General features: G+C 43.4%; 1 protein-coding gene across 2 annotated transcripts in view; it reads left to right on the top strand.

Annotated features, from left to right (window-relative positions):
- HMBS (hydroxymethylbilane synthase) overlaps positions 1 to 15,506 on the top strand; it is a 41,701-nt gene extending 26,195 nt beyond the window's left edge. For both annotated transcript variants that reach the window (XM_077456824.1, XM_077456823.1), the window contains 6 exons: positions 531 to 644; positions 8,324 to 8,362; positions 8,473 to 8,592; positions 11,224 to 11,277; positions 11,423 to 11,509; positions 13,515 to 15,506. In XM_077456824.1, the coding sequence (XP_077312950.1) occupies positions 531 to 644; positions 8,324 to 8,362; positions 8,473 to 8,592; positions 11,224 to 11,277; positions 11,423 to 11,509; positions 13,515 to 13,688 (588 nt within the window). In that variant the 3' untranslated portion in view covers positions 13,689 to 15,506. The remainder of the gene's footprint in view (positions 1 to 530; positions 645 to 8,323; positions 8,363 to 8,472; positions 8,593 to 11,223; positions 11,278 to 11,422; positions 11,510 to 13,514) is intronic.
- Positions 15,507 to 16,320: the final 814 nt, after the last annotated feature.

The following is a 16,320-nucleotide window of genomic DNA, read 5'->3' as shown; positions in this document are numbered from 1 at the left end:
TGTACAGAAATGTAAGCTGGGCTGACAACATGGTCGTCTTCTTCTTCTCCTTCTCCTTCTCCTTCTCCTTCTCCTTCTCCTTCTCCTTCTCCTTCTCCTTCTCCTTCTCCTTATGACAGAAAACCTCCCCCTCTCCTCATCTCCATAAGACAAGACTGCCAACACTGTTCAGGATTTCCATGCAGCAAAGGCATGATGTCTGCTCACCATGTGAAATTACAATTTCAATGTATTTCTGCCAGGATCAAGCATTTTTGTACTTGCAGGGCTTTTACCCACTGTAAAAAGATTTATTCTCAATTCCTGTTGTGTCTACAAAACAGGAAGGGAAACCCCCACCCCCTCCTAACGGGAGTTCTAACCATTTGCTATCCTATCCAAAATGGGGGTGAAAAAAATGTAACCTTACATACTGTATACTTTAGCTGCAGCCATTGGCTTACACTAAGTGTTGTTCATGCCGTAGGTTATTTTTTTTTTTTTTTTTACCTTGCATTTCGTTTTCAGTCCTTAACTCTCATTTTTCTTAGCGAGGTAACTTAAATACACGCTTGAAAAAACTTGACGAACACGAAAATTTCAGTGCCATTATTCTAGCAGCTGCTGGATTGTGCCGCATGGGCTGGCAGGGCCGTATTGGTCAGGTAAGAAGAGTATTGGTATATGTAGTAGCGTGTAAAGCTCTGTAGAGCCCACAACATGGAAGACTGAAAAATAACTGCATGGGAGAATGTAGCATTATGTACACATATGGAATTCTATAAATGGTGCTAGATGGCCACAAAACAAAAGGTTGCACTGACCCACATCGCTAAATATAAATGAATAAAGCCAAAAAAGTTCCGCTTTGTAGGGGCAGTGAACAACTATACGGTAGGAAGTGCAAAAAATACAAATTTCAATTGATCAAGGTTAAAATGGATAAGGTACGATGCATAAAAATATGCTGGATGCAGGTACAGATGTATGCAATAAACATGTAACAACATAATATTAGATTACAATTGGAAAGTTACAACAAGCACCTTCATCCCAAATAAGTATGAGTTAAATTGTTGAAAAAATATGGTCCCCAACCAGAAATGTCAACCAAAAAGAGAGAGCGAGGGGACTATTACGGTGCGATACACAAAGTATACAACATTGAAAAAACGGATAAAAAAATGTATATCAATTTATTTGAGTATAAAAACATTTGACAATACAAATGGTCCACAATTGGTGTAAGAGATGATGTATTTCGACTAGTTTCGCTTTTCAGCTTCCTCAGGAAATACATATGTCTAAGAATTAGGTATACGGTTAACGGTAATATATTATCAAAAGATACAATGGGGAAAAGTACAGAGTTACAATATGGAAGAAACACTTCACAAGGACTTACCCAAACACCCGTGCCCCCGAAACAGCTCAGGTAACCAGGGGGAGCCCCCTCGCTCTTTCTTTTTGGTTGACATTTCTGGTTGGGGACCAGATTTTTTCAACAATTTAACTCGTAAGCAATAAACAGTTGACAACCACCACTGATCTGTTGAAAATATGGTAAAAGCAACAGACACCCAATGCGTTTGAAGTCTACGGTATTTGTTCTCTTTTTCAGGGGTAGGAGGTTACAACAGGACATGAATAAGTCTATAATTGGCAAAAGAACATGTGTAAGGATATATATGCATAACAAAAATCATATTAACATGCATTTACATTTCACTGTTATACATATACTAACCATATTCCCCACTTAGAGCAACTTTCTTTGGCTTTATGTACACATATAAACCACTGCGTAACTGTTGGTGCTATATAAATCCTAAGAAGCCACTTCCTAGGGGGGGCACTTGTGAGTGCTCAATCCCGTGCCAGGTTGTTTGCATCTATTCAAACACACATAGCCTGGTACATAGTCAGTGGCTCCTGCTGCTCTCAGCCAAGCCTGTGAGCTGGGAAGAAGGGGGAAGAGCTGCTGTAGATGTGCACAGCGCTGGATTGATATCAGGCTCAGGTAAGTATTTGGGATGGGGGACGGGCTGCAGGGGAGTTACTATTAAACGTTTTTTCCCAAGGCGTCTTTCAGGACAGCACCTGAGAGATAGCGACTCCTCCCTCCTCGTTAGGAAACACCTTCTTCCTCCAGACTTTAAAGGGAGGCGCCTCCCTACCACACCTCAGTTATTGTGTTTCCTCCGGCCCGGAGGGAACATCTTCTGGGAGGGAGTCAGTTTCTCTCAGGTGTTCCTGAGGGACTAGGCTTCTTTCCCTTTTTTTCCTCCTTTAGAGACCCGCTGTCCTCCCGACCTACCCACGCCTCGGCAGCGGTAGCAAGCGGGCTCCTCTTCCCCTCTTGTGCTCGGAGAGAGCCGAAGACTCGGTGGCCCGCACGTTCGTAGGCGCGGCGGCGCGCGTGTGCCGCCGCCATATTTTTTCCGGCGGTCGCGCCGGAAGTGACAGAGCGGGTCATCGGGTCGGCTGAAACGTCGTTTCCGGCGTGGATGCAGGGGGGAGGAGGGAGGACAGGTGCTGGTGCCTTTTTTCCGCTTCTGGTCCGGTGCAGCTGCATTATTGGAGTCCGGAGGCGGCGTGTAGCCACAAGTGGATTTCTGCACACCTGTAATGGAAGATTCAGCGTCTGCAGCGGTGGGGACAGGCACAGGCACCAGCAAAGCCCAGGTAAGAGGCAGCGGTTAAAGTCTGCCTTCTTTTATTTCCTGGCGTTTGGTCTCGCTTTTTTTTTCTTTCCCCCCTTGTGGCAAGGGGCCTGTCTGGGCACTAGAAGCTGACTGGTTTCTTCTCAGTGAACCTGTGTGGTGATCCCTATCAAGGCTGAGACTGGGTCTCACTAAGGGTTCCCTGGTTTTTTCCCTTTTTTGTCTTTTTCTTCATAGGCTAAGAGCTCTGATCCAAAGAAAAGATGTCCTTCTTGCAGGGCCAAGCTGAGGAGAAAATTGGAAGAAAACCCTATGCAGTCCCTGCATTACTTCTTTAATTAAGGAGGAATCTGCCTCTGTATGTGAGGATCTGGTGGCCTCTGTAAAGAAGGAGCTATACGCCACGATCCAGAATTTTCGTGACTCACTAGCGAACCAGGCTGCTAGTCAGCCTTCCACTTCAGAGTCTTCCCAGGGGTCTCTCTCAATCCCGGTGTTGGAAGCTCTGCCTGAAGACCCTTCAGATAGGGAAAAGCAGTCCACTGCTCTTTCCGTTAAAGATTCGGAAGAGGAGTTGGAGGATTCTGAGGTAACCCCCTCTAAATTCAAACTGTCCCTTGAAGAGGTCGATGGGCTCCTTTAAAGCCATTCATGCTACGCTTGGTTTAAGTGAGGAGAAAAAGGAATTATCACTCCATGACCGCATGTATGCTGGGTTGGGTGTGCCTAAGGGCCGAACGTTCCCAGTTCATCCGGTCATCTCTGAGGCCATTAGGAAAGAATGGCAGGATCCAGAGAAAAAGCCCTTTTTCTCCAAAGCCCACAAAAGGCGTTTTCCTTTTGAGGAGGACCCTGCAGCAGTGTGGAACAAGGTGCCCAGACTGGATGCCGCCTTTTCCCAGGTTTCAAGGTCCACGGATCTGTCCTTTGAGGACATGGGAGTTTTGAAAGATCCGATGGACAAACGCATGGATCTTTTGCTCAAGAGATCATGGCAATCAGTTATGAGCAATTTAAAACCAGCAATGGCCACAACGTGTGTAGCCAGAAATTTAGAATACTGGATTAACCAGTTAAAGTCACATATAGCTGCAGATTCCCCCAAACAGGAAATCTTAGATTCTTTTCCTACCCTGACTGCGGCAGTGGCTTATGTTGCAGATGCCTCAGCTGAGGCAATTTAAGATATCAGCCAGGTCAGCAGCTCTAACTAATGCTGCAAGAAGAGCCTTATGGCTTAAAACCTGGCCTGGTGACTCGGCTTCAAAGAATAAGCTGTGTGGGTTACCCTTTTCAGGGGACTTGCTCTTCGGCCCTGACCTCGATAATATTCTTGACAGGACAGCCGATAAGAAAAGATCCTTTCCGGTCAAAAAGAAAAAGCAGGTACCAAAACGTCTTTTTCGACCTCAAAAAACTCAGGATCAGGACGGCAAGTTGCAGGGGAGAAGGAAAAGTTGGTCCGCCCCGAAGCCGTAGGGTAGAGGCGGAATTCTCTTCCGTCCTCCTACACAGGCCGAAAGATCGCAATGACTTGTCTCTGCGGGTGGGCGGGAGACTACAAGAATTTCTTCCGCAGTGGTCAGGGATAACTTCAAATCAGTTTATCCTGACCACTCTCGCGCAGGGTTACTCACTCGAGTGTGTCAACAACCCCCCAAAGAGGTTCCTGATTACCAACACCCCGCGGGACCCGGTAAGGGCCCTGGCCATGAAGTCCTCTCTAGAGGAACTGATGCAACAGGGTGTAGTAGTACAGGTACCCCTGCAAGAACAGCAGGAGGGGTTTTATTCCCATGTTTTCCTAGTAAAGAAACCGACAGGAAAATTTCGGTTGATTCTCAACCTGAAACCGTTAAACGAGTCCATAAGGTACAGGAAGTTCAAAATGGACTCAATTTTTTCAGTCAGAAATCTGTTGATGCCAGGATGTTTTATGGCGTCGGTAGATTTAAAAGATGCATACCTACATGTTCCGATCTCTCCCCAGTCTCAGAAGTTCCTCAGGCTGGCGGTGAGGTTGGGGGGTGTGGTTCATCATCTCAAGGTCAGGGCCCTACCCTTCGGCCTGTCATCATCTCCCCGAATTTTTTTCCAGAGTGATGGCAGAAGCTTTAGCGCCGCTGCGACTTCAGGGAATCGCAGTTATTCCTTATTTAGACGATCTGCTGTTTTTCGCCCCATCCAGCGAGGAATCGCAGATCAACCTAGGCTCGCAGCCATCTGGAGACGTTGGGGTGGATTTTGAACCTCCAAAAGTCGTCCCTAAACCCATCTCAGGAGATTCGGTTTTTAGGGTATCTAATAAATTCGGTGGATCAAAAAATCTTCCTTCCCTTAGACAAAAAGGACAGGATTTCCGGTGCAGTGTCTTTATTACAAACCAGCCAAAATCTGACAGTAAGACAGGTTATGTCAGCTTTGGGGGTTCTAACTTCAACAATGCCAGCAGTCCAGTGGGCAAGAATGCATTTCAGGTGTCTGCAGGCTTTCCTTCTCAAATCTTGGGATCACACAGTGGCATCCCTAGAGGCAGAGGTAAGAGTGTCAACCCAGGTAAAAAGGTCCCTATGGTGGTGGAAAAGACAGGATGTCTTATCGGAGGGGTTAGTCTGGGCTTTTCCAGTCGAGAAAAGACTAACAACCGACGCCAGTTCCTGGGGGTGGGGAGCCCATCTAGGAACACGTTTCACTCAGGGGTCCTGGGCCAAGGAGGAGGCAATAAGGTCCTCAAACTGGAGGGAGCTCAAGGCGATTGCCTTGGCTCTGGAGTTGTTTGTTCAGGAACTCCAGTCCCATCACGTCCAGGTCCTAACAGACAATGCCACGGCGGTGGCTTATTTAAACAGACAGGGGGGTACAAGAAGCAGGTCGCTTCAGGTACTGGCCATGGAGATTCTTCGGTGGGCGGAAAGACGTTTGTTATCCCTATCAGCAGTCCACCTAAAAGGGGCAATGATTGCCGGAAAATGGGGATTACCAGAGGTGGACCTGTTCACCTCAAGGGTGAACGCCCAGGTTCCCCAGTTCTTTTCCCTGGACAGTCGCGATGGCTCGCTGGGCACAGATGCGCTAGCTTATCCATGGGAATTTCGTCTTTGCTACGCTTTCCCCCCATTTCAGTTAATCCCGTTAATTTTAAGGAAAATTCAGAGGGAGAAGGTGCCAGTTATTCTAATCACGCCCTTTTGGCCAAAAAGGGCCTGGTTTTCGACAGTTCTAGGTCTGGCAATCAAGCCTTGTTGGCATCTGCCCCTCAGGTACGATCTGTTGTTGCAGGGCCCAGTAAACCATCCAGGAGTGGCCAGCCTGGCCCTCACGGCCTGGTTTCTGAAAGGCAGCTCCTTAGGAGCAAGGGGTTTTCCAACCGTTTGATCTCTACCCTTTTGGCAAGTAGGAAAAGGGTTACGGGGGCCATTTATTCTAAGGTCTGGAAGCGTTATAAAACTTGGTGTTTTTCAGCCGCCCAGGTGCCAGGGAGCCTTGTCTCCATCTTGGAGTTTTTTACAAGATGGAGCAGACAGGGGACTGGCAGTTAGTACCCTGAGGGTGCAGGTAGCAGCTCTGACAGTGTTCTTAGAGAAATCTGTGGCCTCAGATCCGCTGGTGATCAGATTCTTTAGAGCCCTTAAAAGATCTAGGCCAGTTCCGATTAAGGTTTTTCCTAGATGGGATTTGTCGTTAGTCCTACAGTCTCTAACAAAGGGGCCTTTTGAGCCTCTTGTGGAGGCTTCCCTTAGGTTTCTCACATTAAAAACCGTTTTTCTGATTGCCATTGTCTCTGCACGCAGGATCAGTGAGCTAAATGCTCTGTCAGTTAAAGAACCATATCTTTCCATTTTTCCTGACAGAGTTATTCTTAGAACAGATGCAAAATTCTTACCGAAGGTAGCTTCAGTTCAGAACCGTATACAGGACATAGTACTGCCAACCTTTTGTGTTAACCCCAAAGGAAATAAGGAGACTCTTTTCCATACTTTGGACGTCAGGAGGACTCTGCTGAGTTATCTAAAGAGGACTGAGTCCTTCAGACGTTCAGATTCACTGTTTGTACTTTTCTCAGGAAGGAAAAAGGGTTTTCAAGCTTCTAAAATTACTTTTAGCTGGATGGCTGAAATTAGCTATCTCGGAGGCATATTCCCAGGCAGGATTATCCCCTCCAGCAGGAATTTGTGCACACGCAACCAGGGCTCTGGCGTCTACGTGGGCAGAGAGAGCTGGTGCCACCCCTGAGCAGATCTGCAAGGCGGCGACATGGTCGAGTTTTCACACATTTGTGAAACATTATAGACTGGACCTCACTTCGGCCAGCGATCAGGCATTTGGCAGAAAGGTCCTGCAAGCTGTTGTCCCGCCCTAAGGGGTAAGTCTCTGTTATCCTCTCAGGTGCTGTCCTGAAAGACGCCTTGGGAAAGACCAAGTTAGACTTACCGGTAACTTGTTTTCCAGAAGTCTTTCAGGACAGCAAACATCCCGCCCTATGGTATTGTATTATGCTACGCTGTGACTAACGTATATGTTTGTGTGTTCCAGCCGGGGCCGGAGGTTCTCTTCTACAACTGAGGTGTGGTAGGGAGGCGCCTCCCTTTAAAGTCTGGAGGAAGAAGGTGTTTCCTAACGAGGAGGGAGGAGTCGCTATCTCTCAGGTGCTGTCCTGAAAGACTTCTGGAAAACAAGTTACCGGTAAGTCTAACTTGGTCTTTTACCTTTAATGAAGAGAATGCTTTAAGGTAAAAGACCTTTTACCTTTACAACCACTTTAAAAGTGTCAGTGAATGGTCCTGTTTATCCCGGTCATTGTATAGTTTGTAGAAGTTCCTCACATCGACTAGATTTGTGTAATGTTAAATACATTTCGATAGACATCAAGATAATGTTGAAAAAAAATGAAAACTTACCATCAACATTTGAAATGTTCAGTACCATTCAGCTATATGGCCTGATTACTATAAAAGGAACACAAAGTGACAATATTGCATGTTTTTCTGAAGCTTTATATAGCCATTATGGGCTTGTTGGTCGTTAAAAACGTGTGGTTGAGCAAGTTTTTAGTGCCCAACCCACAAAGGTACAAAGGCAGAAAATGGGGGTGTTTATATACCGATGCAAAAATGATCTATCATGTTGCGCTCAGCAGGCAACAAGCCCGCCAAATATATCCTATGCGAGTGAATAGGGAAGCCCGGCAACACATGGTTGCAGTGCGTTAGTTCAGCAATTATGGTGAGGAGGCATCATGTTACCTCCTCCCTGTCTGTCAAATGCCTCTAAAAAGTGATCCAAACCCAGATCTTTTTTAGAGGAGTGGCAGTTTAGACACAGGTCTAAACCTAGCCTATGAGAATGGGCATAGTTTGGCAAACATCTGGCTAAGAACAGTAGGCAGTAAGACATCATCTTGTATTTAAACCAATTGCTGCTCTATCAGGACCTGTTATGGTTGTATCTGCACGTGGACATACATTCCTTCCCTTTATTCCAGCTGAGCAATGGAGGCATTTATGGGGGAAGGAATGATGACCACTCTCCTTCAGCACCACAAGCAGAGGAGAGAGTGGTTGTTTAAATAAAAGAGCGTTGTCACTTGTTCTTGCCCATAGATACAGTTTAAGCCCAATGGGCATGGGATACACAGTACTTGACAGCTGCTTAGCCTGTTTAAATGTCTTCTCTTCTCTTAGATCCTTTCTCCTGAAGAGTGCCTCTATGCAGTGGGTCAGGTAAGCTTATGCAGACAGACAGTCTTACTTTTTGGCCTTTTTAAATAGAAATCTGTTTATTTTGTCATGCAGGTATATAAGGTGTAGTAATCCTGTACATTTCTCTGTAGGGAGCTTTGGCTGTGGAGGTTAGAGCCAAAGACCAGAATATCTTGAACATGGTGTCTTCCCTTCAGGATCCTCAGACTGTTTTACGCTGTATAGCTGAAAGATCTTTCATGAGGCGACTGGTAAGTGGCACACAGTAAAGAATAACTAAACTGAAAAACAAAAAGTAATGTATTGCAGCTTTCCAGCACTTAGATGTGGTGGCTGCATTATTTTTCTTTTTTAAAAGGCTAAGAACATTTTCAACAAATACAGAAAACACTGGTTAATTATGGCAGAAATGCAGTGTCCCTGTCACTTCCCAAAGATGAAAGGACGGCAAAATCATTATCTTTAGTAGTTTACACAATCTTCCCACCTCCATGTAATGGAGATAAACAAAGGGCAGGCACATTTAAAGTTCAGCATGGGTGACAACCATGGCTCCCTCCATAGATATAGCAGAATAAGTGAGCATAGACACCCAGAGACAGGAAGTAGGTTATTCACAGGATTACCAGGTAAAAAAGGGGAAAACAAACAAATGCAGCTGCTTTATCCAAGGCAGTCCACTGACTACAGCCGGCTCACTAGGATGTTTTTCTGGCCTGTAACTAGAGTCCTCAGACTCATTGCAGGGACAGTCTCAATCTTTGTGGAGTTGCATTTGCAAGCCCCCCCCCCCAGAGCCTCCAGTTCTGCTACCACCAACACCCTAGCCATCAATGAAGTCCTTCAGTGCATGCCTGCTGCATTTCCTGGCTCCCACCCTGCTGTTAAGATCAGTGTCCTTTAGTGCTGTAATTTTGCATACAGCGTGCCTGTGTAACAGCGGGGCGGGAGCCAGGAGGTGGGCACCAAGCCTACACAGTACAGTGGTAAACTGCGGGGAAACTGATGGGGACAAAGCAAATGTGGGGGGGTGGTTGGTGGTTGTGATGGCTCTAATGGGGGATACAATTGTAGGAGGAGGGGTGTGTAATGGCGCGTTGAAGCGGTACGTGCTTTAATGTGTGCTGAAGTCCAAAGCGAGTGTAAATGAGCCCTCTGTGAAAAGTTTCAGAGAACATATTGGCTTACCTTAGATTAGAGACTCCTGATTTAAGGTAAGCCAATATGTATTTTTGTGTTGGGGTTTAGATATGCTTTGAACAAATTGTATGTCAGTCACCTGCAGAACAGAAACTAAGGCCCCTTTCACACATGCGGACAGTATGTCCGTATTTCATCCATCCGTTTGCGGATGAAATACGGACATACATGTATTCCTATGGGATTGCGGGTGTCTGCGGATGTTTATCCGCAGACACCCGCTATCGTCCGCCTCCACAATTATCCGATTCTGCAGATGGAGGAAAATCCTATTTTTCTATCCGTCTGCAGAGCGGATCAGAAGCACACGGACAGACGGTCCGTGTTCATCCGATCCCCCATAGAGGAGAGCTGACAGGGCGGTCCCTGCACAGTGTGCCGGGACCGCCCTGTTATCCGCCGGCTCAGCGGGGACAACAGAGCGATTCCCACTGAGCAAGCGGATCATCACGGGGCGGATCATTACTGATCCGTCCCGTGTGAAAGGGGCCTTAGTTGCTGAGATACATTGCAAACTTTGTTTCACTGCTTTGTGGTTCTGGCTTTTCTAGAGTGTATACTTACCTTATTTTCCTCAGTGCAATTCTCACTCCTCTTATACTTTGTTATGGATTTGTATCAATGAAGGAGTCTGTTTTACTGGAGTGTGGTCATTCACTATTTGTCCCTCCAGATTGAAGGAGGCTTTAGCTTTACTGATCTGAAAATTGTAATTCTTAAGTTATTAAACCATAATATTCTAACTATGAAATAATTACATATATATTTGGTATTCCTGTAGCTGAAAGAATTTGAGCATTAGATTTTATGTTTAAGTTTTATATAGATTTTTTTTTTTTTTTTTTTAAGTTGAACTTGACCACAGATCTGTTTGTACAATCTACTGAAGATTTTTCAACAACTATATAGTGCAAAAAGGCCTACCTGAGTGAATATAAATTGTATAGATTGTGTAGTTGCTACTTCATCTAAAATAGACTGTACTGAGATGAGAATATGGTCAGCTTTACCTAAAAACTTAAGATAAGAACCTGTGTGTGTGTTTGGGGGGGTATATCTGTTTTTTACCTCATTAGTGACAGTCGCCTTCACTTCCTGTCCTGTAAACATAACTAGAAGTAAGAGTAAATCCCTGAGAAAATTCCCAGTTCAACTCACCAACCAGTCTGCTTACCAACCGAATTAACCTGTCCAACAGTCTACGTGAAAAACGGGTTTAGTTAGCACACATTTGCAAACGCATGTGTAAGCTGCAAGGCCTCTTCACGGCACCCTGTATATTGCTTTCAGTCCTAACACTACTAAAAGTCCTCAAAGGCACAGGGGGCACACTGGACACCCGGCACATGGCACAATGGCAGCAAAGGTGCCCAGTGTGTCTCCTGACCCAATTAAAAATAAATCTCACCTTTGATAGAAATGGTGCCTCCATTAAAAGATCTCTCCTATACTCCAGTTCTGAGGACACTGATGCTGGTCACCAGGACAGATTGGAAGAGTAAATTTCCCCAATGGGAGCACAGAAGTAAAAACCTGACTGAGGTTCTAACCCTTCCTGATTAAACAAAAACTAGACATAGCTGGAAAAAAAAAAAATACAGAAAGCTGACTTCTTGGCATGCAAAATATCAAAGAACTATGAATAGTATTCAAGATACATTATTTACATTATTTTCTTCTAGGAGGGCGGTTGCAGTGTGCCTGTAGCTGTGACTACAGTTCTACAAGACTCCCAGGTAATGATCTGTTTTCATGAGTGGGGAATCAGAATCTTGACTCTCCCTTGTTCTGTTTCAGATTTATGGTTTTATATTTTGTGTTTGATCAGATACTTTTGTAAATGTTTTTTGTATCTAAAAAAAAACTATTTCTGTTCCACAGCTGTATTTAACTGGAGCGGTCTACAGCCTTGATGGTTCAGAATGCCTTAAAGAAACAATGCAGGCATGTGTGGTTTTCCCAAATGAGGTGAGGGCATGAATTAACAGGTTTACTGGTACCCTAAAATGTATAAAATATACATAAACAAGGACTACACATAGGAAAATGTCAGTCAATGCAAAAAAGAATCACCATTTGCCTGACACCAATGGCCATGATTGTAAGGGACATTTGTACCACTGACCCCAATGAATTGCTTTCAGTAGGGGTTCCCCGAGACCTGGTAATTGAAGGGTTTCTCTGGGCTAAAAATGATGGCTGGTCTTCCATAAATTAACCCCATTCACTTTTACCAGCATTGGACTTTTTTTATTTATTTTTTTAACGGTAAGAATGAGATACAAATCTAAAAGAGAAAAGGAAGCTAGAGCTCCACCTTTTGGCCGAATAGAAAACATAATATTACTATACAATATTTTTTACTTGAATATTCTGTGTAGGAATAAAAAATAGTTTTTAAAATTTTTGTCCTGATCATAATATATAAATAAATTCTGTACCACCACTATAATTTTCTTATGAAGGAAGACATTTCTTATTCACTGTAAGCAAATAAGCCATTGTTTAAATTGTCATTAGTTCTGTTCTGTTATCCCAATAAAAACCCTGTTTATTTTTTTTTATTTTAATTTTTTTATTGGAAAACACTGCTTTCATGTTCTTGTTTTTAGTCAAGAAGTCACAGATATTTTATATTTGAAAATGTCTCTTCTAAGTAATTCGAATGAAGCATAAGAGGGTTCTCTGAGCTGGTGAGGAAGAAGTGTTTATTTTCAAAGGTGCAGACAAAATGTTTGAGAGTACGCCTTAAAGAGGAAGTAAACCCTGATAGGTTGTACTTCCTCTTTGTTAGTAGCCCATTATGTGTCACTTACCTGACACAGGAGCCTGCGACGTCACCGCTGTCCCCTTTTGCACGAAGCATCCATTTTCCTTCTGGTTATCGCAGCTCCGGCGCTGTGATCAGCTGGACGTCACTTCCACGCATGCGCACGGGAGCTGCCACTAATGGCACGATCACCGTTAGAAACGGCACGATCAGTGCGCCTGCACGCCGTTGTCTACGGTGCATGCACCATAGACAGCGGTGCCTGTCTTTTGCAAATATCTCCTAAACAGTGCAGGTTTAGGAGATATTTCTTGTGCCTACAGGTAAGATTACCTGTAGGTAAAGGTGGTCTGTAAGGGTTTACAACCACTTTAAGCCCTGGTTCACACCAGGACGGCTTTGAAATCGTGCTATTTCAGCATGATTTTAGAGCCTCCAACAGTGTGATTTGGACCTCCGGTTTCACTGCTACTTCATTTAACAGAATGCAAAATGTAGTGCAGGAACTTTGCAACTTGAGTCGCAACTATTTCAAGGGTTCCATTGCTGGCATTGGGGTGTGACTTGTCATGCGATTTTCAACTCAAATTGCAGGATAAATCATACTGGTGTGAACCAGGGCTAAATGTTTAAAGAGGAAGTTAACCCTGAAAAAAATAAAAATAAACCCTGCAAGGCAAAGGCATAGCATACTAGCTCATTATGAATAACTTACCTGAGACCAAAGCCCCTGAAGCAGTCCTCGTTCTTCATCTACGCTGCTGCCATGTATCCCGGAGTGACTTCTGGGTCTCGCGGCTCCGGCGCTGTGATTGGCCGGAGCCGCAATGATGTCACTCATGCGTGCGGGAGCCATCATTGACGGCATGTTCGCCTTCACTTGCGGCGCGCCCAGTGCGCTTGCATCGTTGTCTATGGCGTGCATACGCCATATACAGCTGTGCCCTTTTTTGTAAAATATCTCCTTAACAGTGTAGGTTAAGGAGATATTTCTTGGACCTACAGCTAGGCTCTAATCTAGGCTTACCTGTAGGTCAAAGTGGTCTGTAAGGGTTTACAACCACTTTAATACATGTTGACTTCTTTTGCTTTTAATATAAAATGCTAACAAAGCTCTGTGATCAAAGTAAGCTTGTACTACCATTTATTATTGTGTACAGTAGTGACTACTGACTAAACCACGCATGTATGTTTCGCTTACAGGAAGGCGAATGTCCAGATGATAATGCCCAACATGTGGGTATCACAGCACTTGGAGTACCTCATAAAGCTCTGGAAGCTGCTGAAATTTTAGGAGCAGATCTAGCGAACCTGTTAATAAGTAAAGGGGCCAAAGAGATCCTAACTGTGGCTAGACAGCTAAATGATGCCAGATAATCGTATATCACTACAGTTCAAGAATATATGCCCCTTCAATTTTGGGACATGGACATCCTTAATAGACTTTGTCTGCTCTGTTCTTCTCCATCCTCATTTTTTGCCACACAACACTGCTGTAAGGATAAGGCTTTGGGCTGGTATCTGTAGACTTCATCTGGAACTGGATTACTATTAGGCTCCTTTTGGAATTCTCCAGACAGTGATACCAGACCAGTAGACGAGTTAGGCAGAGGCTGAGGTTTTTGAGGTGTCAAAATTGTCTCAAGGCAAAAAATATTTTTGTTTGCTGTAGAAATATCTAATTTAATTATTTTGATAAAGAAGAATGTTTTGGTGGAACAGTGGTATTCTTTTTAAAGTGTGCTGCTACTGAGTGCTCTTAACATGAAATTGTCCTCAGGAAAGAGCAAATGAACAGGGATGCAGAGAACAGCAATCCCCATATGTTGCCTGTCCTCCCCTCCACCCCTGTATTGTGGGTGCTCTTGGTGAACATTACAGAAGCATTGCATTGCACCATGGGATGTGGAGGGTATTCTAAAGCACTGAATTGAAGAAAGGTTTCTAGTTCTTTACAGCCCACATCCCAGAGTACTCCGAAGCACCATTTACACAGACCAAAAAGATATGCAAGGGCACCATATGGTACTTACTGTTCTATGCTAATACTAGTTTTTGTCATCTTTCCTCAGGACAGGTTCACTTTACGCACATTTCTTTGAATTAGTAATGCATATTTTTTATTTTAAACAATTAAAGATGAATTCCCGGTATAAATATTTTCATATAGTTTTATATTGTAAGCTTGGACCAATCTCACTATGCATATTTCATACCTGACTGATCAATGTACTAGGCACCACTACTACAGTGACCTCCACTAGCTTCTATTCTTGTGCTGAGCAGCTGCCCTGCTATTTGAGCATAGGCTATCCGCCCAGCATGGCACCATTCAGAGAATGCTTTGCATTTCTCAATGAATGCAAAGCATTCTGTGTTGGGTGAGGTGGAGATTGTGGCGCCATCGTTCCACCTCTCAAACTTGTCCAATCAGAGAATGCTTTGCACTCATTGAGGAAATAGTGCCTGTGCTGAGAGAGCAACCTCATGTGTCGGTAAGCAGTAGGGCAGTTGCTCGGCACAGGGCCCAGAAGCTAGCGGTGCTGACTACAATGATTTCCAGCTTCCATGTGGATCGGCTAGGTATGGTACATGCTGGACCAATGCAACTATGTAAAAAGTGCCATACATGGAATTCAGCTTTAAACTGTATCTCAGATGTATAAGATAAGACCACTTGAATTACAGAAGCTGATGACTTTTATACCAGCTATTTCATGTAGGTTTTTAGTTTACAAACCACCAACCACACAGAGAATGTATATTCAAATATAGAGTTCATACATGTGGTAGTATTTTTTTATTGCCTTCATCCCTGCTGTTCACTAGACCCCTATAAAGGAAGTGCCGACAATGTAGATAAGTACAATTGCGTTCACTGTGTGCTTTTTCTGTAGTGTTCTTTCTCCATGGGGTTCAGGTAAAGTCCAGCTTTAGCTATTTTTATTTATTTTTTGGCTCTGAATAGACTGGCAAATAATAGATACACCTGTAAAGTTTTTATTGCTGTCTGAGATGCTATAAAAGAAATCTAGCCTCACTTCCTATCCATGTGATATCAGCACAAGAAATTAGAAGAACGATTGTCACCGAGACAGGAATACCCTGACAGAGGTTTTAACCCTTTCCCTATTTACTGACAGTGCTTTGATGCAGACTACATCTTCACTGGAGGGACTTCCTGCCCCAACAAAAGTCGGGTGAAAAATCCCCCCCGCCCCCCATGGAGACAAAAGACTACAGCTAAAACTTGACGGAGGTTTTATTCCTTCCTTACTGTGTCCAAACTAAAAAAAAAATCCTATGTTTTTTTCAGTGAACATTGAATGCAGCTCAAAAAAGCATTGCGTACCTGTATAGATGTCCCATATGTATGAGCCCTGTGTTCAAATTATTTACATATTTTAATTTTATTTTTGCGTTTTTTTTTTTTTTTTTTAAACGTTTTCTAAGCTATATGAAGTATGTTAGATGAGCTATGATTATGGTGCCTTGATGTAAAAAATATTTTGTCATGCAAATTTCTATAATTGTAATTGACAGAGAAAATCAATTTATGTGGCTTTGTAGTAAATTTCTAATAAATAATTCTGAATTCCCCAGACTCTGCATTTATTTTACATTTTGTTATTTATCCTGAGAGAAGCTAGCCAGATTGTGAAGCCATTCATTGTCATCGAGACCCTCTCCAAGCCCTTCATCAATCTAGTTGTATACCTTTTAAACAACTTTGGATGTCCAAAAAACCTGTTTAAAGTGTACCCACTCTTCTATGTATCTCATCTTTCAGAGGTGTGTGTATGATATATATATATATATATATATATATATATATATATATATATATATATATATATATATATATATATATATATTATATATATATATAATAATAATTTTTTTTTTTTTTTTTTTTTTACAGAATCTACACCATACTTACATCTTCTTTGAAGAAATATTAAAATAGCTTGGGAAAGTATATAATTTCGATGGGGTAAGGGGAATAAAC

Source organism: Lithobates pipiens, unplaced genomic scaffold (genome assembly GCF_037356315.1).
Source record: "Lithobates pipiens isolate NorthernLeopardFrog02 unplaced genomic scaffold, aLitPip1_a1.2 Scaffold_27, whole genome shotgun sequence".
NCBI lineage: Eukaryota > Metazoa > Chordata > Amphibia > Anura > Ranidae > Lithobates > Lithobates pipiens.
This window is presented reverse-complemented; position numbering and strand designations above follow the sequence as displayed.